The sequence below is a fragment of the Rhinichthys klamathensis genome, unplaced genomic scaffold (assembly GCF_029890125.1).
Source record: "Rhinichthys klamathensis goyatoka isolate OS25496 unplaced genomic scaffold, OSU_Roscu_1.1 h1tg000477l_1, whole genome shotgun sequence".
Taxonomy (NCBI): Eukaryota; Metazoa; Chordata; class Actinopteri; order Cypriniformes; family Leuciscidae; genus Rhinichthys; species Rhinichthys klamathensis.
Genome location: NW_026606965.1, coordinates 317,310 through 343,280, shown reverse-complemented (window position 1 = coordinate 343,280; position 25,971 = coordinate 317,310). Strand labels below are relative to the sequence as shown.

Sequence of the window (25,971 nt, the reverse complement as noted above, 5' to 3'; positions counted from 1 at the left end):
AACAAAGAGTTAGCCTATATGGTGTATGCTCTGCTATTATAGGCCTATTAGTTAAATTAAAGGGATAGTTCACCCAAAAATGAAAATTAGCCATTGATGTACTCACACTGAAGCCATCCTAGGTGTATATGACATTCTTCTTTCAGACAAATACAATCGGAGTTATATTAAAAAATGTCCTTGATCTTCCAAGCCTTATAATGGGAGTCAATGGGTATATTTTTTTGGAAGTTCATTAAACCCTATCCATCCATGATAAAAGTGTTTGAAACGGCTCTGGGCGAGTTAATAAAGAGTTAGTGTAAGAAAAAGATCCATATTTAAAACTTTATCGACTAAAATAACTAGCTTCCGGCAAACGGCCTCCTATGTGATACATCGTCAAGTGTTACTCTTTTGACGTTAGTCGACTTGCGTATACGCCCGTCTGCCGGAAGCTAGTTATTTTAGTCGATAAAGTTTTAAATATGGATCTTTTTCTTACCCATTATAAGACTTGAAAGAGCCAGGACATTCGTCTGAAAGAAGAATGTCATGGCTTCAGGGTGCGCAAATCAAGGGCTAATTTTCATTTTTGGGTGAACTATTCCTTTAAGAGATCAAATTTCTAACAACTCCCCTGAGAACATTTTTTGTCACAGTTGTCAAGTTCACCTTGAACTTTTCAATACCTTCTGGTGGCACAGAATTGTCTACATTAAAATAACCTTTGTTTAAGTACTTATTGTTTTAATTATTCACTGCTTTAAATAAGTATTCACAGTTAAGTTTCAACGTCATGTTCTCTTTTGTTTGTTACTATGGTTTCTAGTTCCTAGTTTAGTTAACAATCATCTCTGTGTACATAAGTTTTCACTGTTTTGTGTTCGTGTTTCAGTATTCTCTTCTTCGGCGATCAGCCGTATAATGGGCTGTTTAATGGTGCTCAAGCGCCACCTATGGTTAAACTTGGAGATCAAGGAGACTGACAAGACCCCCTCATCTTTGGGCACAAAGAGGAGGGGGTCAAGTCCCGCCAAGGCCTGACCACTCTCAAACGACCATGTGTTCACCTCCCAACCCCCTATCCAGTCCAGGTGTTGGAGGTGCTGTGTTTGTTATCCGTACTGGGTCCGCCTCCCCACCAGTGGTATGCGCGCCCAGACATCCTTCTGCTTTTAAAGCGAGTCAAATAAAAAACTTCCATCTCCCAGAGGCCCATCCTCGACTTGAGATTTCTCAACCGCACTCTGTTGAGACGGCCATTCAGAAGTATAACTTTGAAACAAATCCTCTCGTTGATCTGCCCAGCTGATTGTTTTTTTATCAGGGGATCTGAAGGACGCATACTTTCATATCCAGATAGCTCTCCATTACAGATCGCTCTTGAGATTCGTGTTCGAGGGGGTGGCTTACCAATATACAGTCCTACCATTCAGACTGTCTCTAGCTCCACGCACAAAATGTGTGGATGCTGCTCTCTCCCCACTGAGACTAACTGGAGTTTGCATCCTGAATTACCTCGACGATTGTCTGCTCTTATCCCAATCGAAAGAGGAACAGGAATCGTGTGCGCACAGGTCTATGCTCCGCAGTCATCTAGAAAGTCTGGGGATCAGAATCAACTTGAGCAAAAGCCTGCTGTCCCCCAGCCAACGTATTGTGTTCCTGGGGACAGTGCTCAACTCGTCTGACATGCGGGCCTGTACCTTAGCCGGATCGCTCCCTGAAAATTCAGCAGTTAGTGATGACATTCATAATGGGAGCAACCTCCTTTTAAAGACATTTCAGAAGCTACTGGGCCACATGGCAGCAGCCTGCTCCTCCTGTGGGCACAGGACAATCTCCGCTCAGTACGAGCTTTATATGTGCCGGGCTCCATGAACATGGGAGCAGATATTCTGTCCCAGAACGGACCGCCACAGGGGAATGGAGACTCCACTTCTTGACGGTCCACATGATTTGTAGCATTTTCGGCCAGGCGGAAGTGGATCTCTTCGCGTCGGAAGAGAACACCCGCTGCCCGATTTTCTTTTCAGAGGAAAGGTATTGGCCCACAGGTGGCCCCCTCTGTGCCTTTATGCTTTCCCTCCGGTAGCACTACTCGCTCAGGTCATCAGCTGAATCAAGGAGGACAGATGCTCCAACTCGTGGCACCACTCAGGCAGAACCAGCCGTGGTTCCCAAAAATGGTCCAGCTGCTGTCTGCAGCACCTTGGCCAATCCCTCTGAGAAGAGACCTCCTTTCCCAAGCGAAAGGGTCAATCTGGCATCCCCAACATCCCCGAAAAAAAACAGCCCACTTCTGCATATAAAGGCGCCTGGTAGAAGGTGACCTAGTCTCAGAGATCGAGGCTTTCTTCAGGAGCTGTTGGAGGGCGGACACACTCCGTCCACGCTCAAAGTATAAACGCCAGCTTTTGCAGCGTACCGCGCCCATATAGGTGGCCAATCGATTGGGAAACATGACCTGATTGTCAGATTTCTCAGAGGGGCCAGGAGGCCGGGTTGCCTTGTCCCAACACGGTCCCTTCCTAGGCCCTGTCCATTGTGCACTGTGAAGTGACGCAATATGAAGTGAACCGTATTGAAAGGGAATGCTCTGGTTACTAATGTAACCTCGCTTCCCTGAGATACAGGAACGAGCATTGCGTATTCTACCGTGCTACTTTGCATATGCGTGAGTCGACACTACTACTGTTAAGTCAAGAAAATCTGACTAAATTACCGTTTTGTGCTACTTAAAAAGGCAGTTGGCGGACTGAAAGGCCATTTGTCTGTGCAAGTGCACAGACGTGAACCAATCAGGCATTCAGTATTCAGAGTTTCCACATACTCGTCAGCGACTGACGTGATGCTCGTTCCTGTATCTCAGGAAACCGAGGTTACATTAGTATCCGGAGCGTTATCTCATCCTGCTTTGTTGATTTTCTGAGGAATGTGAACTGAAGATTCCCTCCCCTCTTGGGAGAAGGTCACAGAGAAGTGGCTGTGTAGCAATATTCTTTCATTCTTTTCAGTCAACAGACTCTTGTAGGAATGATACGTAACTCTTGACATAAAAGGATCTATACTGCCAAATAAAAAAAAGTAACCAACTGATAATCAGAGGGCAAATTTCACTTCTGACATTTTCTTCACCTTCCCCTCCCCCTTTTTTTAAAGTGCCGTCATTTATAACTGACTTTGTCCTATTAGGGTAAATCATTTTTGGCAAATTGTCTAAAACTTCACACACATTTAAATGCATTTTCACTATCTGAACAGTAGTGAAAAGGTCTTTCAAAAAACATTAAAAAGCTTTAACATTCCATTTCATCATATGCTATGTTTCATTTGGAACTCGCATGTGAAAATGTCAAAACTTGACACAAATATAGATGCAACTTCGCTGCCTGGAAAGTAGTGAAACCATGTCTTAGTGTTTCAAAAAAACATTTTAAACATTCTTTCTTTCTTAGAATTCCAAATCAATGATTGTAGCACAAGTGAAATTCAACAAGACTTTCCACATATAACTTGATTTTGACCTGTTCATCATTTTTGGAGCATCCCTGCTTGTCAGTGTAATGCGGCCAATAGGCAATGGCATCTGATCTTTGGTTGTAGTATGGATCACGTCTTCCAAACTTGCATGCCTTCACTCACTTCACTCAATGCTTCTATCCTCCTTGATCTTTAACTTCTTCCTTTCTTACTACAACGCCCTCATTTCTGATGCACTGCCATCACTATCATCAATACTTTATGGAAAAGATACAGCTTTCCTTCTCTGTCTTCAATCAAATTTACTACTAAAACAAAAGACTATTATACTGCCTGCCACTACTGAACAATAGTCCCAGTTACACAGAAAATGCAACGCATTCTCATCCCAAGGCGTCATCTTATTCACACTTTTGACCATGCTTCAAAATCCGACGCACATGGCACCCTTTAGCGTCAGGTATGGCGCTCATCCTCGGGCGTCATCTAACGCCTTTAGATGACGCTTCCGTTTTTAGCGTCAGTTACATGAGGCTTCCATTATGGGTAGGTTTAGGTCTGGGGTAGGGTTAGCGTCTCATATTGACGCTAAAGGGTGCCATGTGCGTCGGATGTTGACGCATGGTCAAAAGCGTCAGTTAGATGACGCCTTGGGATGAGAACGGGCTGGAAAATATGTATCCTCTAAAGGGACTTTGTCATTTATGCATGAAGCACAGTTTTATTTATTTATTTTTGGTCTTTGAGTTATGGTTTTTACAAAACATGCATTAAAAATGACCAAACATTTTAGAATACACATTTGATTGTATTATGTATTTTTTTTTATTTAAATGCATTTTCTAGTCTAAAATTAATATGGTGTCTTGACAGCATATGACCAAACATGTACTAATGTCATATATTATTTTACTTTGGTTGAACATTATTATTGTATTTTAAATGGAATTTTCTTTGCATCATATACATGACAATGTCCCATAGAGGGTTAACTCAGTTAGTGTTTTAAAGTAAAAGTCAGATATGCAATGAATCCATTCCTTTATCATGATACATTTCCATGAATATTTTAAGATAAACAGTACAAAATCTGGATACAGGTTCCTTAAAAGTGTTGCCATCATGTAACATGCAATTCTGTCCCTTTGAGATATTCCTAAAATAACCTAACTATAGTGTATAAGGTGGGTTAATGTTGGGCCTCAAGAAATTACCTCATACAAACACGTCGGTTGAAGTTTTACACACATATGAAACCATTGTTTCCCATGAATATTGCTGGCTATATGACAAATTGCCTGTTTCCCACTTATACACTGTTAATTATTTCCCTGTTAAATAACAGGAAATTACTGGCAGCAGGGTTACCATTATTTTCCTGTTATTTTAACAGTTTATTCCTGTTAATGTTTTTTTACAGTGCACTCCCCGTAATGTTTTTCAACAGGAATTTACTGTAAATCGCAGAAAAAACAGGAAACAACTGGCAGCAGTGTTACCATTATTTTCCTGTTAAATCACCATTTATTTTATTTCCATTAAATATTGTTAATTTTTTTTAGCATATTGTAACGTGTACCACTGATTGTTATAGACATATTCTAGCTTGAGTTAATACAAGAATAGGCATAATCCATCAGATAACACTTAAGTGAAAGAAAACGAATAGTTCTGTGTTGAAATTAACTTTTTTTATTGTAATACAAACACTGAAAGGTAAATACTTACAAATGTAGGCACACATGGATCAGACCAATTACAGAAATATACTGTATATCATGTTCATTGCTGACATCTGTGGTCACTGGACGGAAAATAACAACTGAGTCTGTCTTAAACTAGCAAAGACACTTACGTTTGGCTTTGCGCTGCGTCGGTGCAAGATAAGGCCCTAAACCTCAACATTTAATGTTCCCTGAACTGCTAAAATTCAGCTAAAAAACTCAAACCAAGGATATACACATTGACTCCTGGTCACATAAAATTTTTACAAATAGGCTCAGATTAATCACAAACAAATCTCATTTTCTCATGTCCATGGCTTAAAAAGTAGCAAATACATTTTTAAACTCAAATACATTGTTCATTATAACAAAATACTGAACCTCAACACTTAGTGTTACATAAACCACTAAAATTCAACATGTATGAATACATTCAAACCAACACTTAATGGAACTCTTCATCAATAAAGAGCAATAAACAATAAAAACTCTGTCACTGCTTAGACCACTAACCATTTTCTCAAAGCACACAATGAGGATCCTTTGCAAAGTCTTGGGTCTGTGAGAGAGAGAGAGAGAGAGAGAGAGAGAGAGAGAGAGAGAGAGAGAGAGAGAGAGAGAGAGAGAGAGAGAGAGAGAGAGAGAGAGAGAGAGAGAGAGAGAGAGGAGAGAGAGAGAGAGAGAGAGAGAGAGAGAGAGAGAGAGAGAGAGAGAGAGAGAGAGAGAGAGAGAGAGAGAGAGAGAGAGAGAGAGAGGAGAGAGAGAGAGAGAGAGAGAGAGAGAGAGAGAGAGAAGTTCCATAATTTCAAATGTTTAATCCAAAATTATATCACATGGCTTGACCTAACAAAAGCTAATTTTAGAAACAGAGCACAAAACAGACAGAATAAAAAAAATAATAGAAAGGGTGATGAGTACAATTCATTGAAAGAACAAAAAAAGAATGGCAAGAGCATGGAAGAGGAATTCAGAATTCTAACTTTGAAAGGCAGTTGAGAATGAACATTAGAATGAATTTCCCCAGCTCCTGAGTTGTTGCTGTTTGAACATATGTGTAATGTATACATCTACTCACCATTTTCAAATGAAAATCCCACTGAAAGCCCATGAGCTTGAGCAAGACGTGGCTGGCGACGTGTGAATTGACAAAGTTCTTCTTTTTTTTCCCCCTTTGCAGCCTTTGTCCCTTTTTTCTGGGTTTAAACCCACAAAGCGTCTGAAAAATTATACACTGGTTAAAAATCTAGTAATTCACACAGACTAACAGCACAACAAAGACAACAAATGTACATGAACTATCCTCAACATGCACTATCTTCTTGCCTCTGTGAATATTGTAAGTTGCACTAAAACTTTCTAAATCAAAGTTAATTGCTAAATCCCATCACCAGACCTGTTGAAACCATGCTTGAGCCACAGCTAGGCCAGAAAAATATGCAGGTGTTAACAGACAATATCTTACCTCTGGATGAATTCAATCGTGCAGGCTGCCTCCTCTTGGTACTGTAGGTTAAAGATGTAAAAACAGGGGGGGGGGGGGGGACGCCAGCCCTATCACAAAGGTGGACTGGATCCCTTTGCAAATTATTTGGCCATCAAGGCTGAGCATCCAGCGCTGGAAGCGGCTTCATGTTTCTCCTGAAACAGAAATGTTTTAACTGTCAAATTTCTGTTTTAGTTTTCATTTTGAATAGTTTAGTTTGATACCATTGAATTCACTACAACACTAAACCCAACTGTCCTATCTAAAACCAACTTACCAAGAAGTATCAGACGAGGAGTTGCAGGTATAGTGAACTCTCAAGGTCAGCTTCAGTGGCATATCCCTAGAACATAGAACAAATTAAACACAATATTAACGACATAAGACTACCACTGACTGAGATAGATAAATATATAGATAGAATGAGAGATGGAGAGACAGGAAGAGATAGATAAAGAGAGAGGGGATATAGATAGAGAGATAGAGATATAAATCCTGGGATATCATCTTGAACAGCAGTGATCAGGGATGGTATCCTGCATCTGTAATAAAAAAAAACAAGAAAACAAATGTAAACATTGATCTACAACTCAATGATAATCAAAACAGCAACAAAAAAACACACAAAATAGGGTGCACTATACCAAGGCAATTAAAAGAGAATAGCTGTTCACATAGCTAGATACTGCACTAGCCCTATCAGTAATAGCTGTTTTTGCTGGATTTACCTCATTGTAAGGCTAAAACCTGCACATAAAATAGTCACACCAGCATGTCTGGTAGCCCAAACAGCTATAATCGATCAAAGACGAGCAGCTGACATGAATTCATTAAATACTTGGACCAACTAGACCAACTAAGTTAACGTTATCTAGCATCATAAACAGCTATCAGTAAATTAGATTTATGTTAGCCGTTTGATTTTCAGGATAAATCTGCTTTAACCAGACATGCACATGCCAAGAATGCCACACAAACTTGACCACGGGAATGCTACTTAAAGTTATAGGCCTAATGTTAGCCTATTGTTTATAGATTTAGATCGTACACATAAATGGACATTAAAATAAGCGCATTGTTTCTAAAAATTAATGGACAAACTATCAAAATCACCTAGGCTCATTAGCAGCTAGCTAGCTAAGTTACGTTACTTCATTTCATGTGGTGTAAGTCCGTGGCGTTTAGTATACATCAACATCACTGATAGATGTTAAAACTATGCATGACTTTCAAGAAACTCTCTCACCGGATTATTGTGATTTTGGTCGATGTAACCACCGCGATCCTCCGACATGGATCTCCGTGTTCGTTGCCGGCCGGTTCAAATGCCTTATACGCTCCTTCCCAGAATTAAAAAAAATACTGTATGAACATGTTATTTCAAATAGTGGCGCCAATAGACATAATAGGGTGGCGCCTGCCAGCGTGCTGCGTGTCATACGGATATTTACACCGTGTTCAGAAAGAACAGGGGAGACACACCCACCCCCACCCAACCTTGAACCTTGATTGAATCAGTCGTTTAATAGCAACCAAAAAAAACCGAAATGAAATTGCATAACTTCTCCACTGATATAATAACTTTTTTTATAATAAGCATAAAATTGCATAGCGGCATTTATCAACAAACATACCAGACCGTTATCCGACATCTTTGCTTGAATTTTCGATTTTGCGGTTAAATAACAAAAATGAGGTGTTATTTAACAATGAGGTGTTAAATAACAAAAATGAGGTGTTATTTAACATATATTCCCTAAAATTAACAGTAAGGCGCAGTTATTAAAAATAACAGGTTAATCATGTTGAAATTTGGGTGTAAATTAACAGAAACATTTTACAGTGTAGGCTAGGTTGAAAAATCTGCTAAACTAATAATTGCTCATTCAATGAACCATAAACAATTTTTGCACATGCACCTGTGGAACAGTCCCTAATACACTAACAGTTTACAGGCAGAGGAAAATTAATGTCACAGTTCCAATAACTTTAGACCTTTGTTGACTCTGAAAAATACCAGAAGAAAGATGCCCATGAGTCCCTGATCACCTGGGTGAACATGCCATAGTCCTGCTGCAGGAGGCATGAGGACTGCAGATGTGGCCAGAGCAATAAACTGCAATGTCTGTAATGTAAGACACCTACAGTGCTACCGGGAGACAGAAAGGACAGCTGAGAAGAACAGCCACACAAGATGACTGCTACGTTTGATATTGACCCCCGCTCTGCAGGGAGGGTTGTTATTCCATTTCTGTTCGTCAAATGTCTGTGAAATTTGTTCAGTTTATGTCTTATATTTACACATAATAAGACATTTGCTTTAAAAAGCAGTTGAAAGTGGGAGGAAATTTTTTAATATTTTTGAAAGAAGTTATGTGCAGGCTGCATTTATTTAAATACAATAAATACAGTACTATTGTGAAATATTATTGGAAATTAAAAGAACTGTTTTCTATTTTAATATATTTAAAATGTAATTTATTCTTGTGATGGCAATGCTGAATTATCAGCATCCTTACTCCAGTCTTCAGTGTCACATGATCCTTCAGAAATCATTCTGCTGATTTGGTGCTCAGGTAATATTTATTATTATTATTATCAATGTTGAAAACAGTTGTGCTGCTTAACATTTTTGTGTAAATAGTGATACTTTTTCAGGATTCTTTGATGAATAAATATAGTTCACTGAACAGCATTTATTAAATTTATTAAAGCATTTATTAAATAAAAATTGTGACATTGTAAATGTCTTCACTGTCCCTTTTGATCAATTTAATGCATCTTTGATTAATAAGTATTAATTTCTCTCTTTTTTTATTTTACCACAAATGTTTGAATAGTGTCCTTGTTTCCACAAAAATGTTAAGCAGCAAAAACTGTTTTTAACATTGATAATATTATTATTATTATTAATAATTATAATACATGCTTCTTGAGCAGTAAATCAACAGGCTATATGATTTCTGAAGGATCATGTGACACTGAAGACTGTAATGATGCTGAAATTTCAGCTTAGCCATTACAATAATAAAGTACACTTTAAAATATATTAAAATAGAAAACAGTTATTTCCATTTTTAATAAGATTTTGCAATATTACTGTTTCTACTGTATTTTTGGTGAATAAATGCAGCCTAGGTGAGCAGAAGAGACTTCTTTCATAAAGTTATGAAAGGCGTATAAAATGCAATAAAAAAATTGTTTCACAGTTTTCTCTCATTATGTGCAGTTACTGTCTGTTCTTTACTGAGTTCCAACAAAAATGTTGTAGTAAATTTAATATGAACATTATCGTGCCCAGTAATGCAATTACATAACATTACTTTTTGGTCTGTACTGGTCCTGATCGTTGTTGGTCATATAGGTGTTGTTGTTGTTATAATAATAATATTGTTACATAAATAACCAGTATTACAGTATTAGGGCTATTACTGGTAAATGTTTTCCGATAGTGATATGACAATATGCTTAGTTATGTAAACAGCCTATCCCAATTGACTTATGACGGGATCAATAATGTTTTTAAGTAGACTATTTCAAATAACAGTTTAGTAAAGTCATCTTGGACTTAAACGAAGCATTTTTTCGTTTGGATATCTAATGGGAGAATATGGAATTATATTGCAAAGCACATTATTGTTGGCTGTTCTAGTTCACCTGAAGCGCTGAAAATGAAACCTGTGAGACGTCACGTGACCGAAACCAAAGTGGGTTAAGAGATTTGCTTATGTTTACTGAGACTGCGTGGCAGAAGTCTGCTTAAATGTCACACCTCGTGTTTCGCGAGCATTTTAGGCTACTCCGAAAGTGAAGGCCATTCTCTCTTACACCACATTACAAAGAGATAGCAGCAACATTTGATGTTTGTTAAGGCAAATTAAATCTTTGCGTTTTAGCCTCTTTGTGTCTTTTAATTCATTGTACTTTGTGATGTCCTATACTCTTTAGAACTCATTCTCAACCAGCTGGTCTAAAAAAAAAACAAAAAAAAACAAAACAAAAAAACATAGTTTTTAGTATCAATGACGCGTCACCCAAGATCATGTGATACACGGCCAAATTAGTCTCTGTGTGCACTGCAGTGTGCACAGACATTCCTATGTTAGATTTCCGTGAACGTCTTATCTTTCGTTAAAAACAGCGCATAAGCAAACTGATTAGGTTTCTGGAACTGCTTTCATTTATGCATTCCGCTTTAGAAAACAATTGCTTAAAAAAAATAATTGCCTGAATAGCAGCCATACAGAATTGATTGCTGTCTCATACCATCACACCTCTCATCTCATACCTTGTAATTTCACTAACAACCCCACAAATTACTTACAATTGCGTTTTCTTTTATTAAAATGTATTAAGGCTATCACATGCATTATTTGTGATGACAAAATAAATAACTGGACATCTTACAGGCAGGCCTATATATATACAGTGTATATATATATATATATATATATATATACAGTGTATATATATATATATATATATATATATATATATACACATATACACATATATACACACACACACACACACACACACACACACACACACACACACACACACACACACACACACACACATATATATATATATATATATATATATATATACTGTATATAGGCCTATAACTATACTGCATATAGTTTAGCCTGTTAGGTGAACCTATCAAATAATTTCAGACATAACACTTAAACCACGTATTATTCAGTATACATTTTCATCTTGTGAGTTTCCCTCCAGCATGTGTCCTCCTCACCATGGCTACTGTTGTTTTGCTGCTTTCTCCCCACTGCTGTGTTGCCTATAGCAGCAGACATGGAGGATGAAGCTCTCACTCTGTCACGCTCTCTTTAGATGCATAAACAAAAAGCAGTTGGCCCTCTTAAGCTGTCTGAAATAAGAGAGAGGAATGTTCACATAACCCTCAATGACAAACTAAGGTGTAACTAGTATTTCCAGGAATTGTGAAAACATGTTTATATATTTAAGTTACTTATGCAGATTTCTGTCGTTTAGAAGAGGTTAGTTAGTTGTGTAGTCCATGTATTAAATTAATTTTCAAGACTACACACGGTACTTTTATGGGTTTGGGTTTCACAGACAGAGCTTATTAAGCCAGAATTAGACCTTAGTTCAATTAGGACATTTCAAGTAGGCTACCTTAGAAATAAAACATTAATGGTGTGCATCTTGAGACAAAACAATGGCACTTATATCTTAAGATACCGGTATGCCAGTGCAAGTTGCTTTCAGTTAAAACAGCTGAAACATGCATTTTAGTCCAGGACCGGTTTAAGCCTTGTCTGTGAAAGCGGAGGAATAAATAGGCAAATAATTGCATAATTGAAAAATCCACTTATTTTATTAGGCCTATTTTACTTAATTCATTCTTACAAACCCTTAAAGGAAATACATGGTCTTTAAACTTCCCATAATGCAATTTAATGAGATTGCATGCTTCTTCTTTTCATTTCTATAGTGCCTATTGTTTTGCTGTGGAAAATTTTGCCCATTTAGCCATTCCATTGTGTGAAGACTTCCCCTTTAATGTAACTTTCTGCATATCAAAACATGTCCTCTTTTGTTTGGTTAGGAAAAGTAAAATTTTATTGTCAGATTTATTTATTTAAGGTCATCATATTGAAAAGCTTGTGCCAGTAAACTGTAATTGAGAACGCTGATGAGAGCTTGTTTGTGATCATGATATGAAAATCTTTAGCTCATCCATCTCAGCATTTATCTACAGGATTGATGTCAGCTGTCAGTAAAATTGGTAGTTGCTAAAGCTTTCAGATTTCTTCAAAAAGATCTTCGTTTGTGTTCTGAAGATGAACAAAAGTTTGCAACGACATGAAGTTGAGTAATTATAATTAATGACAGATGTGTTTTTTGGTGAACTATCCCTTTAAGTGCTAATGCTATTCATCTGAAATAAGAATCTTATTCTTATTTTAATTTTAAATTCTGAATTTTAATCTTTTACTGTCTATGGAATTAATATGGGTGGCTAATCTCAATGCTTAAAGCATTTCTGATTTAATTTTCAGCATTAAAACCGTTTGGTTCCCCAAACGCATCATGAAGTCTGTTGTCTTGGTCTGTGGCGCCACTATCTGGTAATATGTGACCATAAGCAATAACCTACTTGTCAGAATATATATTTTCTCTCTGTTTTATTTTCTCCTACTTTAATTGATTGCCTCTCGTGTACGTTCATATGTATTACACTAAATATTATTTCTAAAGGTGTGGTATCTGGAATTTTCATATCGTTGCAGCAGGCATTATAGACGCACGACGTAGTGACATCACGCATCACGTCTAGGTTCTCGTGCGGCAGTGTTGCCATGACCGCTTATTTTGTACAACTTTCGGGTTGTTGTTGTTTTTCATAAAGTTGCTTATAAATGTCACTTAATAGATATACCATACAATATCATCAAACACAGTCATGATTTTAGGCTTTCAATTGCTTTTTCACCTCCCGAATGATCTATAAATGCGTAATATTATTGATGTGTCTGCAAGAGAGCATGTATTGATTTGGATAGCAGTTATTTATAATGTGAAACATTTCAATTACTTTTGTTAAATACATTTTAGATTCATATAAATACATTTTAACCGAATTATAATGTTGTTTTTTTTGTGCACGTTTCAATGATAGAACATTTATTCTGGGTTTATTTTGTATATCCAGCGAGATCTGGCAACACTGTAGTGCTGTTTCCCTAGTGTTAGCTAAACATCATCACGACCTTTGAAGACTCCAATCCCGGTCGAATGAATGAATGAAGTCCGGACACAGGTTTTAGCATGTCAAATTTTGCCATGGGTGCCCTGTGCCGTAATTTGACCAGGGGAGTGCTTTGTGGCCCGTCGTCATGTTTATCTGTAACGGGATTTCGGGATTTTTGCAGTGGAGTCTCACGACTGGATGGCGCTGGCAGTGACAGCGCACGAGCCGCCAGGTGCTTCATTTTAAATCTTCCGGTTCAAATACTGTTAATTACTCAGGAATGCATGTGTGTGAGGGAGTGCTGTTGCGATATAAAGTTCCATTTACTTTATTTTAAAGTTGTTAGCTGCGCATTCTGTATCGCATTTGCAAATTAGCCAGTTGTTGGTATTTTTATTAAGAAAACATTAGTAAAACCAGAGCAAAATGGCTAATTATACAGGTAATGTTCTGTTTTGTCTTTCATAGAAAGAGCTCTTTCGTTATGATTCTATAAACAAGGCCATGGTTGCCAGACAGCTGTGGTTGCCAGACAAATTCTGTAAAAATACAGTAATATGTAAACATATTTACAGAACATACAACAATAATACAAATCCAACAGCTCTTTTCTGTTGAATTAGCAAGGCCACGCTGCTACTAAAATCTGTTTTGTACCTTGAAAATATACTAACATCCACCATAATAACGGGGTAAAGAGAAAGACATGATGAATTAGAGTTAATCACAAGTAGCTTTTACATTAGCTGAGGTAGGCTAATACTAATATATTGATGGTGCACACACAGTGTCATGCACACATACTAAACACCATAACGGACAGCAATATAACAATGCAATAAACATTACGATGTAACATAAAACCCTTAGTGTACATAAATTATATTAAAAAAAAGAAACAATCAAATGTGAAGTGTCATTCAAAATTCTGGGAATGTCAGCTGATGGCTTTTCACTCTAAATTATAATGTGATTTGTTCTTTTTTTACTTTTGAAAACGGTACATCTAACAGTACTTTACTGTGAAATTACATGAAATGTAAGGGTAGGTCTATTACAGGTTTTCTCTGTATGTTAACCAATTAAATATTTTTACAGTAGCATTTTTACAGTTAAAATTACTACCATTTTTTTTTTTACAGTGTCTTCATCCTTGTCTACTTTGCTTTCTCTTAGTGCTGTAAACTTGACCTATGATGTGTTTGATGGGACCGTAGACAGCACGCCATTGGTGTTTCTTCATGGCTTATTTGGGAGCAAGTCAAACTTCCACTCCATAGCCAAGTCCCTGGTGCAGCGGACAGGCAGGAAGGTATGCTTCCAGTTTCTCCAGTGGTTAAGAGGTGCTGTGGGCTGTTCAGAAGAGTCTGTGCGAGTGTCCTGACTGTACTTTGTCTAGTTAGGTGCTGACAGTAGATGCTCGTAACCATGGCAAAAGCCCACACAGTCCTGTCTTGACCTACGAAGCAATGACCTACGATCTGACGCATCTGCTTGGACAGCTGCACATTGGGAAGTGTGTCCTGATTGGACACAGTATGGGGGGAAAGGTTGCTATGACGACAGCTCTATCTCAGGTAACACCTGTATAATTTCTTTCATGCAACCACAACTTAACATCTAATAGTAGGCCAAAGGTTCAGTGACATGAACCTCACTCATGATGATCTATTAATTTATTCAAAAATACATAAGAAAATGCATTTCACACTTAGTCATTTGAATAGACCACTTATATGATGAATAAATTAAAAATCATATATTAATAATTTTGATATTTTTTAGGGGGCATGAAGTTAAATATGTCAGTGTGATACAATTGTCCTGATATTATAATGAAGATTAAAAAAAGGCTTATTATAAGAGTGAAGATTTTCAAGAAAGCAGTGTGGCGTTTTTTTATATGTCTTAGAAAATAAACAGTAAAACAGTTTTGTAAAAATGTTATAAATATTTGACTTTTTTGTCTCCTAAATCAAAGTCATGTGGTGCAACCAACATGCTGAAAAAAAAACCATATGGTCTCATGGTCTATAAGTCTCTTAAAAGATCTAATCATTCGACCTTTTTATGACAAGACAAGATTAGTTTGGGTTATAAAATGTCATAAATGTCATGAATCCTGAAAAAACAAACAAATCCCAGTTCTTTCAAAAATATTAAGCAGCACAACTGTTTTCAACATTGATTTGAATAAGAAATGTTTCTTGAGCACAGAAATGGCTGCTGAAAATTCAGCTTTGCAATCACAGGAATCATAAAATACGAATACAATTAAAATTGTAATTAGAAAATATAATAATATTTCACAATATTACAGTTTCTACTGTATTTTTCATCAAATAATTTACCTTGGCGAGCAGGAGAGACTTGTTTAGAAAACATTTTCAAAAATCTTACCGACCCCCAAATCTTTTGTGTGTGTGTGTGTGTGTGTGAGAGAGAGTATATATATATATATATATATATATATATATATATATATATATATATATATATAATCTATTTATTTTATTATAATAAAAGTAAATAAGCGATTAAGATGTTTACAATTAAATGTATCCAGGTAGTAAGCAAAATATGTTATTACATTTCTATTTTGTCTCTCTAATTCAGCCTAATTTAGTGGAAGGGTTGGTTGTTGTGGATATTAGTCCCTCTCAGACTTCAGCCCGCACCAATTTCCATGCCTACATCCAGGCAATGAAGGAGGTGAAGATAGCCAGTGATATCCCACGTTCCACAGCACGGAGACAGGCTGAAGACCAGCTCAGGAAGATAGTTAAGGTAACCATGTCCACACACACGCCTTATACTGTATATAGTTAACTGGAACATTGTTATAGTGGCATTTCAATGTAATCACCCATGTTTATGTTGTTTGCAGGAGCGTTCAGTTCGTCAGTTCCTTCTCACTAACCTGGAGGAGCAAAATGGTGACTATGGCTGGAGGATTAACCTGGAAGCCATCTCAAACCACCTAGAGGACATCATGGCTTTTCCTGATTTTAAAACCACCTATGAGGGTCCAACTCTTTTCTTGGGTGGCAGTAGCTCAGCCTACATAAGGTAATAACTTTATTTAAACCCCTACTTGTACACATGTGCATCATTATGGTTAATATAATCTCTCTCTGTTAACTCAAGTTAAGTCACCATTATTTATATAGCGCTTTATACAATACTGATTGTTTCAAAGCAGCTTTACAGTGATAACAGGAAAATGATTCATTTCGGCTGTTCAGCTGAAGTCAGTTCAGTGTTGATTCAGTTCTGTTGTGAAGATCATCAATTATTAAATAGTTCATTTCATCTATAAAGCAGTTCTGCAAAAACTGATGTCATCGTCCAGCTCAGTTCAGTTCTCATATAGCAGCGTCAGTACAGTCAGATCAATACTGTTGAATATTAAGCGTCACTTTTCTCTTTCACTTTTGAATGTTTGAAGTGTCTTAAATACATGTTTATTTAAGTCTGTGTCTGTTTTCCTGCCATGGACCCCTTGGTTATCCTCTTAGCTCGGAGGATTACCCTGAAATCCAGCGACTTTTTCCTAGTGCTGATATCCAGTACATCCCAGATGCCAGTCACTGGATTCATGCTGACAAGCCTTTGGATTTCATCAGCTCCATAATCACTTTCTTACAATCATAGTCCTTGTCTCAGGTGAGGATACGTACAGGTGCGCCCAATGATTAAGGGACGGTGAATGAATTGTAAGGGTGTGTGGACCAAGATGACTGTTATTTAGTTCAATCTAGTCTCTTACCTTATAATGCACAATAGCACCGGTATATAATTCCTGATAGTTAGTGTATTCATTTTTCAATGTGGTATTTGCACTGTTGCGTAACATAGTACATTAATTTCAATGTTATCAAAAAAGGATGTATAGAAATCTGGCCATGACTTTCAATCAAGGACATTTGTTCATAGCTGTTACAAAACAGTGGATCCAGTGGTTTAAAAAATATGTACTTTACCTTCATAACTTGTATGATAAATGGACTAGATTTAGATTTTTTGTTATATATATATTTTGATTAAAAAAATTAAAACAATATTTTAGCTTTATAGCTAAATGACAATTGGACTAGATTTACATTTTTCTTTTTCTTTTTTTAATACTTTAAATTATATATTTTTTTGGTAAGCATATTGTTGACATGGAAACCCTTTCTCTGTGCTCTGATAACAAATACAAAGATGTCTATGCAACAGCGTGTGACTTATTTAACTGTTCTCAAGCTGAAAGCATCTCACAGTCTCAGTTTTAGATTGAATAAGACCACAACACTTTGACGTGCAGCCAAGAATTGTTACTTTTTTTCTGGAAACAGAAATTTGAGTTGTTTCTGAAATGTTTTAAATCATTAATGCTATAGGGCAGAATAGGTTTGTTTCTGTTGTTTCAAAACGGTTGTGCATGTGCTATAAGTTAGGTGGGTAACACTTTAGTTTAGGGACCAATTCTCACTATTAACTAGTGGCTTATTAGTTGGCATATTACTAGCAAATTGGCTGTTTATTAGTACTTATAAAGCAGATATTAATGCATATTCTACATCCCTTAATCATTCCCAAACTTAACAACTACCTTGCTTACTATTAATAAGCAGTAAATTAGGAGTTTATTGAGGCAAAAGTCATAGTTAAATAGTGTATATGTGTTCCCCAAACTAAAGTTTGACCATAGGTGTTTTATTAAAACAGTTTTGTATGGCTTTACAACAAATGAAGATGCTGCAATGTAACTAATAAGGCATCTTTCAGAGCATCAGAAATTATGCTGACAGAACTACAAAAATTAAGGGTTTTACCTGAAAACCATTTTTTATTTGGCCCTGGGTCCTCTTTTTTTTTTTTTTTTTTTTTTTTTTTAACTCCTTGATCGATTTATTGATTATTCGTTAAATATAGAACAAGTACACAAGTGTGTGATAAAATACCTGTTTTGGTGCTTGTTCAGCCATTAGATACTGCACAGTTTATCTTTTTGGAGTATTTTCAGGTATGTTAGTGTGATTTATTACAGACAATGTGCCTACCTCTGCACATTTTTCATCTAATCTTGGTAGGTTTATCACTTATCAGTAGGTTTATCACTGTTGGATGGTTATTAAAGTACCAAAGCAGGGGTTTATGGGAAGATTTTCCCCGACCAGTGGTGTGTTAACATTGTGTGTGGCACACATTTAAGAATAAATGTACATGTGGTACTGTTTTGGCAGTCTTCAGTATAAAAGCTGCTGTTATAAGGGGATATTTTTGTTCATTGTGAAAGTGTCGATGTTTGTAAATGACAAGTATTTTGTATATCCATATACAGTACTTGTTATATAAATGTATACTATATTACATATTATATTTATGACTTTATCTTAATGATCGATAAATCAAGATTTATGCTGCAAATTGACATATCCTAAATGTCAGTGTGTATTCTCTGATGTCACATTATCATTGTATTGAATGTTTATGGTGGAACACTAGAATCATAGCACTGCCGTTGCTTGTTATGTCTATTCAGACACAATTTGTTGTGTTTCTGTGTCTACAGGGAACTGTATCTTGCAGAATTATAGCTTTTCACAACTAAAGTTTACTGCCAGTGCTAGTGCATCTCCTGCTAGATAAAAACAGTGACTTGGTCGGTCTTTATGGACTCTGTGAAAAAAAAAAAATCTTTTTTTTTTAAGATTATGTCTGAACTTTTAGCATTTCAATGGACTGTGTCATAAAGCTAGATCAACAGGTGTCATTGAAAAAGTAACATTGAGAATACAGTGTATTTTCATTTTTTAACTCCTTATGAAACAGCCCGTTGATTTAAAGAATGTACATGTATGCAATTCTAAAAGACGAATCAGTTGAGAACGTAATGCACAGACATTTATGATGGTTTTTTAACAATATAGTTTGTGCTTAGCTTATTCACAAAGTACAATGAAATTAATATATATATTGGGTTTATTATCTTGGCACTTAGATTGCTTGATATATTTTCATTGTATGTAATTATCCTTGTACTAAATTAGAGTTACACCTATTCTTGATGCTTCATGCAGTACTCTATATTGTTTGTTTGAAAGTGGAGAAAACTAAATGTATTGTTTCTATTTAGTAGTACATAGTGATACTGGTTCTTTGTTTTATTGATCTAATGTGTCCGTAATGACAGGTCATGAACGAGTGTGTGGGAGTAACAGTATGAGTCAATGTTGAGCAGTTTGTATGGGTGTATTGCCTTTGCATGCCAGAGTGTATCTGTGTGCAGATTTGTTACTACTAAATAAATGTACAAGTCTTCAACCTGCTTATGTGATTGATTTGTACTACCTTACAGACAGTTTTACCACATATACAAATGCTATTGCAACTGCTTTATACCTATCAGGGGCAGTGAGCATTGTGAGTATCGCTTGTTCCTGTACAGGTACTGCCAGGGCCTTTAAAAATCTGCTTAGAAGCTAAACTGTTATTGAATGGTGAAGTATAAGAATGATTTTTTTTTTTTTTAAATAAATAATAATTGAGGTCATTTGCATTTTTAAGGGAAAATGAAGTGGATATGCACAGCAGTAACCATCATGCATATAAGTAAGGTAAGGTGTGGTGGTTACATGCAGGATGGTAAGCTTTCTATTTTTGGTCAGTGAAAACAGATCTTAGTAGTATGCACAAAGTATAAAGATGTTTATACACAAAAATAAATAGACAACACTTACAATAATGCATTGCACCAACCAAACCAAGAACAGATAGAGTCACTATACTCTACTGTTCAAAAGTTTGGGGTCAGTAAGAAATTAATATTCAGTATTAAATTGATCAAAAGTGGCAGTAAAAAACATTTGTTACAAAAGTTTTTTTATTTTTAGAAAATGCTGTTGCACTTTCTATTCCTCAAAAAAAAAAAAAAAAATTGAGTTATACAACAAAATGTTTTCAACATTGATAATAAAAAATGTTTATTGAGCCCCAAATCAGTATCTTTGAATGATTACTCAAAAATCATAGAATGAATATAGTAATGCACAGTGATCACTTTCAGAAACCACCACAAAATGGCCTTGGAGCATAATTTAACCCAATGTGGATTAATAATTAATAAAGTCTTTTTTTTAAAGAGGAAAAATGGTGTATGTTCCTGAAAGAATTATTCCAAAGAGCCTTATAAATCAGCCTCGAATAATGTTGTATTGTTTTCTCTGTCACCTTTATTCCCTTTTCTTAACAATAGACCAGATATCATGTCATTCAAAACCTCCTCATATTCTCAGTCACAGTTAACATCACCTCTACAGAGAAAAGCACATCCAGTTTAATGCGTCATAACATTATTCGTAATATTATTTACATCCTTAAGATTGTCATCTCACTGTGGTGTGGCAATATGATCTAAATCAGCGAACAATCAATGAGATGTGAGATCATCCATAAGTTACGTGTCACTGAAACTGCCTCGTCAGTCCAAAGAAATCGTTTGAAAATTGTCCTCTTTGTCGCTCATTTGTGGCTGAGACTCAGGTCCCTGTGTAGCGATTTTTCCGCGTCTGAACTTGTCTTTCCATCTCTGAGTTGCTGCAGGTGACTGGGGGGTCGACACAGGTGTGTGCGCCAGGGTGGAATAATCAGGTTTTTGAGGGAGGGGCTTATTTGAGCGCCGCAAAACAGAGAACCCTTTAGGCTTCTTCTGGGCCTGTTCTTCCTGCTGCTGTTTGAGGAGCTGGTGATGAAGAATGGTCTGTACGTCATCCTGTAAGACACGACACAACTGTTTTAAGAACATCCATGAGGAAAATCAACATGGCCAAATCACATCAATGAGTGTTTTCGGGGGTTTGCAGGAAAACCAGACAGAGTCCAGATGGCAAAACAGGAGTCAGATCCGACAGTCCTGCAGAGATGCAGCCCTAGCAGCTGTTCTCCCAACAGATTACACGACTTACCCCTTGATTACATTAAATAATATCAATCACATACAGGTTTAGATTATATTAATATTGATATGTATTTTTTAGGACAATTTTTTAGGATTTTTCTGTGTTTTTTAATCAGTTAAGCCTATTAAAATTATAATGACTCTAATGTTTCAACAACTAAAATTCACCTTGTCTGTTGAGGTAAACAGGTTTGATTGTTACCACTTTGAGGTTAACTAAACCAGATACAAATAAATTATGAATAAAATCACAAGTCTGTATCAAATAATATATATATTTTAAATTAATATTGATTTTACTTCCTTTTTTAATCTGTCTTATTTTTGCTTTCATTAAAAAGCAAAAGTAGCTAACTTTTTAGCAATTACAATTTGTATCAGTAATTAAAATCTGCAATTAATTGGCATCTTGAGTCTGTTTAAACATACTTTCCAGGCCTCCAGCTCAATGGACAGTTCTAGTCGACTCTGAACAGCTTCCAGAAGTTGGTTGTTTAGTGTCATCATTTCGTTCTTGCTTCTCAATAGCTCAGTCTCCATTGCATGTTTTCTGCATTTAAAAAAGAAAAAACCACAAGAGTTGTCATGACAGAAATGACAGTGTTTGGCATGGGAATGGGTATGAAAATATTGATATTTGGTCTTGGAAGAATAAAACTGCTACGCTGCTGCTGCTGCAGAGCAAATACGAAACTTGCTACAGCCAATACATACACGACACACTGCTGTGAGCAAAACATGTTGTTTCTGTACAATACAGCATACATCAATTACCCATAAAAGATCTATACAGGTTTAGCTGGCGAAGGTGGAGGATTTCTAATTGCTACAGCAAGTGCTGACCAAGTATATGAAAGTTGAGCAGCGAATTCATTGGCTACTGATACAGCAGGAACCAATCAGCTGTGCCCTATAGAGAATGATGATTGCAAGCAGTTTGAGTTAAGGACCTAGCCAGCGCCATCTAGAGTTTCATGATTATATATACTGTATATATATATAATTGTCATCAGATATTTCTGATGTATTTCTGATAGTATTTCAATGTCTTATTTCATTAAAAAAGTCAAAAATTAGTCAAGTGATCAACTGAACTCACTTTGCAACGGCTTCATCTCTGTCCCACAGAGCTTGCTGTAAAATGGCAGCATCTTCCCCAGACCTCTCCTTTCCCTGTCAATGGTAGTAGATTGGTTTTAAAAGGCACATATTATGCTTTTTTTTTATTATACCTTTCCATTAGTGTGTAATATAGCTGTTTTGTGCATGAAAACGATCTGCAACGTTACAAAGCACAAAGTCCACACGGAACAAAGTTACAAAGCCCAAAGTCCAAAGGAAGTTAATCTCTCCAACTCTCTTTGGCGTTTGTTGTCCTGCCATTATTTCTGTGACCCGCCTAATGGCTACATTTGCCCACCCTCAATAAACAGTTGGGTAAGTGATTTCGCTATATTGCTGCGTTACATTTCTGGCACACACTCTATGTGGCTGACAAATCAACAACAGACTGTAGCAGTTGACCAATCAGAGAAGACTGGGCCTTTTTGGAAAGGCAGGCTTTAAAGAGATAGGAACAGAGCGTTCAGGTAGAAGGTAAAAAGAGGTGCTGCATCAATGTAGAGTATAAGAAAAATAATGTTTTTTGAACTTTAAATCATGTAAATGTATTCTAGCAGACCCCAAAAATAAAATTACAAACTTGTAAACGAGAATAATACGGGCACTTAAAGGATTTCTGCAATTGTTCTTAAATTTAAGAAGCATGTGAATGGAATGGTTACGTGAGGCAAATTCAAAAAAGAGGCGTGGCACATATGAGCTGATGGGCGTGGCTAAAGCTCACCTGAGAGTTGTTTTTAAGGGCGAGACTGCGGGCCACCTTCTTCAGCTGAAGCAATGCGGTGTCTAAAGTGTTGGCCTGGGACGGCTGATTGACTTCTGCTGCTTCCAAGTCTGTCAGAGGAAGTAGCAGCTTTACAACAGACTGAACCTCCTCTGCCACCTGACACACCGCAAAAAGATGAAGATGCAATTATGAGAAACCCCGATTGCATAAATTAAATCATAATCCAGTCTGTTAGAAGCTGCCATCACTTATATGAGGGTGTTGTCAAAGAATATTTACAATTGTGGCATGACAAAGTTGAAAAGAAAAAGTTAAGGGTTAGGCCTATGAGACAGAAAGTTCATTTAAAAGCATGCAGGTTTAAGACAGACTCACCCGCTGTCTGTTTTCACTCCAGCCAGGTCCGCTTTCGTTTTGTTGTTCCAGTCTATCCACCTGAGCCTTGAGCCTCAGACTGCGCTGCCGAGATAATGCCACCTCCCTTTTCACATGTTTCAGCTGTAGCCATAGAGAGAGCATTAAATGAGCACAACATTCATGCTCTTTTGTTCATATAGACAATTGTGTGCATGCGTTAATCCACTCAAAGAATGATATCAGACTGACACATCTGCAAACATAAACACATATGTTCTTGTCTCCTTTATAACTTTGCTATTCAGGACAGATGGAATCTTGCCATTCTGGTGAAACTAGCAGGAAACATTCAGAACCAAATCTGAGATGACCATTTGATTTCCGAAAAATGTTTTGACTAAATGTCTAAATTTTGGTGTGACAAAAATGTATTCGTTGTTTTAGTTGTAGTTAAATAGGGATCATTAGGAAAACATTAATAATGGAGCAAGTGAAATCAATATTCCATTGACAGTTTGTCTGGACATGGGTTTGCCTGTAAATAAAGACACTTGTACATTATTAGCTCTGAAGAGTCATGTTGCTTTAAAAAGAATTTGGCTGAATGAAGAAAAAGTGGATAAACATTTGTAAAACAATGATTGGCCATCTGGTCCTCTCATTGATCTCGTCCTTTTGTTGTTTGTTTGCTTCTTCAATTATAACATTTACAATATCTCAAAATGAATAACACTTCTGATGATTTCAATCTGTTATTCTACTGCCCTGGCATATATGTGCTCCTATGTCTCATACTTTGTTTTTACATCATACTAACCAAATAAAAACAAGTATTTAAATGCTTTACATTAAGCTATACTGTAAAAAAAAAAAGTTCCTGCCTTAATATTTTAAGTACAATCAACTTGAGTTGAATCTAGTACTTATAAAAAAAAGTTTAAGCAATGTAAAAACATGTTGTCGTAAATTATTGAACATATAAGTTTTGCAGTGTAGTGAAAGCTGGTTTGAAAACAGTGATTTGTTATGAAAAAAAGAAAGAATTACAGGCTACACTAAATGAAGAAAGTAAGTTTTGTATTTCTCATATAGAGTCTGGGTGAGGATAATCCAAACTGTCAAATTGTTTCAAACTGAACATCTCAAAACACTTTAAAATGAGGAAAATAATAATAAAAGAGATATGAAAATGTAAAGCTGTTAAAATCATTGAACAAAGAAAATGAAGAAATCAAAACCTCTTAAGCATTTATAGACTTTGGCTACGATATAATTCTGTCAAATTTAACATTTTAAAACGCTTTAAATTTAGGAAAAAATAATTAAAGAGATACAATACAAATATATTTAAAGCTATTGAAATCCCCCTTTCTTTAAAATAATATATACGGGACAGAAATCACCATTGTACAGCTAGTTTCCTTTTTTATTTGTCCTTTTGTTCCGTATTGTGAATCACTGTAGTCTACTCATAATAAGCATGCCTCACCGTGGCAGACACCGGGCTGGACACTCGTCTGCGAAGTGGGCTTCCACTCCGGAGCAGATCCGGTAACCCTTCATCTATGTATGACCGAGGGGGCTTGGGGGCCCCGTCCGGGTCAGAATGCTCAGTTTGACCTGTCTCAACTGTATCATTGCTGTTGCCTTCATGGTCCACTACCAGCTGTTCTTGTAACTCATCCAGTGTGGACAGAGGTGAGCTGGTAGACTCTTTGTCCATGTTATTGTCCCGTCTTGAAATCGAATCCTTGTCGTCATTTAATCGTTTGTGCATTTCCTCAGTGGTGAGAGGAGATTCCATGAGGTCATTGAGTGTGCGTAAACTTACTTGTGAACCTCTCCTATAGGTCTCCATTATCTTCTAATAGCGATAAAAGCTAAGCAGCATGTTCTTATTATGGGAGAGACGACTGAAACCGAGAAGAGAGAATGTCTTCAAACCAGTTTTTCCTGCTTTTTGACGCTCAGAAATGTCATGTGTGCGTCAACAATGCTCACCGGGTTCGACATCACAGAGGGTTTTACCTATGGGTCGGTGGCTTTTGTAACCCTTTACGCAGATTAATAGGCTACATGACGAGATGCTCGTGCGTGTTCAGGCACGTCTGTGGAAGAATAAATGATAACGCCCTTTGATTATGTTAGGCTTTGAACAACACACTTAGGCTATCATCATTAAGTCTCCTTAAGAGAAATGTGAGAGCGAGAGAAAGAAATTGCATGCATATTATAAAGGCTAAATGTAATGCTGTTAACATTATCAGATCTGTCTAAAGTAAACAAATGGGCACAAGCTGTTCCGTTTGGCTATGCCCTCACCCTTACTCAAATAACAGCTGGTCTATTTATAAAGCCTAGTAGCCTAGATGGGAACTCCGACTCGTTTCCCCGAATCGGTTCTTTTGA

General features: G+C 36.7%; 2 protein-coding genes across 2 annotated transcripts; one reads left to right on the top strand and one right to left on the bottom strand.

The window, feature by feature from the left end:
- Positions 1 to 13,386: 13,386 nt before the first annotated feature.
- Positions 13,387 to 17,974, top strand: abhd11 (abhydrolase domain containing 11). The gene is made up of 6 exons (XM_056237109.1): positions 13,387 to 13,643; positions 14,588 to 14,723; positions 14,815 to 14,988; positions 16,028 to 16,198; positions 16,299 to 16,480; positions 16,930 to 17,974. Exons 1-6 carry the CDS (start codon positions 13,489 to 13,491, stop codon positions 17,063 to 17,065), a joined length of 954 nt encoding a protein of 317 aa, XP_056093084.1. The 5' UTR covers positions 13,387 to 13,488; the 3' UTR covers positions 17,066 to 17,974.
- Positions 17,975 to 20,382: 2,408 nt separating this feature from the next.
- On the bottom strand, positions 20,383 to 25,582 carry bicdl2l (bicaudal-D-related protein 2-like). Its single transcript, XM_056237110.1, has 6 exons — positions 25,052 to 25,582; positions 23,581 to 23,703; positions 23,203 to 23,361; positions 22,456 to 22,529; positions 21,786 to 21,906; positions 20,383 to 21,170 (listed from the first exon to the last, which is right to left on the bottom strand). The coding sequence occupies exons 1-6, from the start codon at positions 25,418 to 25,420 to the stop codon at positions 20,880 to 20,882; spliced, it is 1,137 nt and encodes a 378-aa protein (XP_056093085.1). The 5' UTR covers positions 25,421 to 25,582; the 3' UTR covers positions 20,383 to 20,879.
- Positions 25,583 to 25,971: the final 389 nt, after the last annotated feature.

Bases quoted from the DNA above. Each gene is read 5' to 3' on its own strand.
- abhd11 (XM_056237109.1), top strand. From the start codon at position 13,489: ATGTCAAATTTTGCCATGGGTGCCCTGTGCCGTAATTTGACCAGGGGA. The intron at 13,644-14,587 runs GTGCTTCATTTT...GCTTTCTCTTAG, and splicing joins GACAGCGCACGAGCCGCCAG to TGCTGTAAACTTGACCTATG. The intron at 14,989-16,027 runs GTAACACCTGTA...TCTCTAATTCAG, and splicing joins TGACGACAGCTCTATCTCAG to CCTAATTTAGTGGAAGGGTT.
- bicdl2l (XM_056237110.1), bottom strand. From the start codon at position 25,420: ATGGAGACCTATAGGAGAGGTTCACAAGTAAGTTTACGCACACTCAAT. The intron at 23,362-23,580 runs GTGAGTCTGTCT...GCGGTGTGTCAG, and splicing joins GGAGTGAAAACAGACAGCGG to GTGGCAGAGGAGGTTCAGTC. The intron at 21,907-22,455 runs GTGAGTTCAGTT...TTTTAAATGCAG, and splicing joins AGAGATGAAGCCGTTGCAAA to AAAACATGCAATGGAGACTG.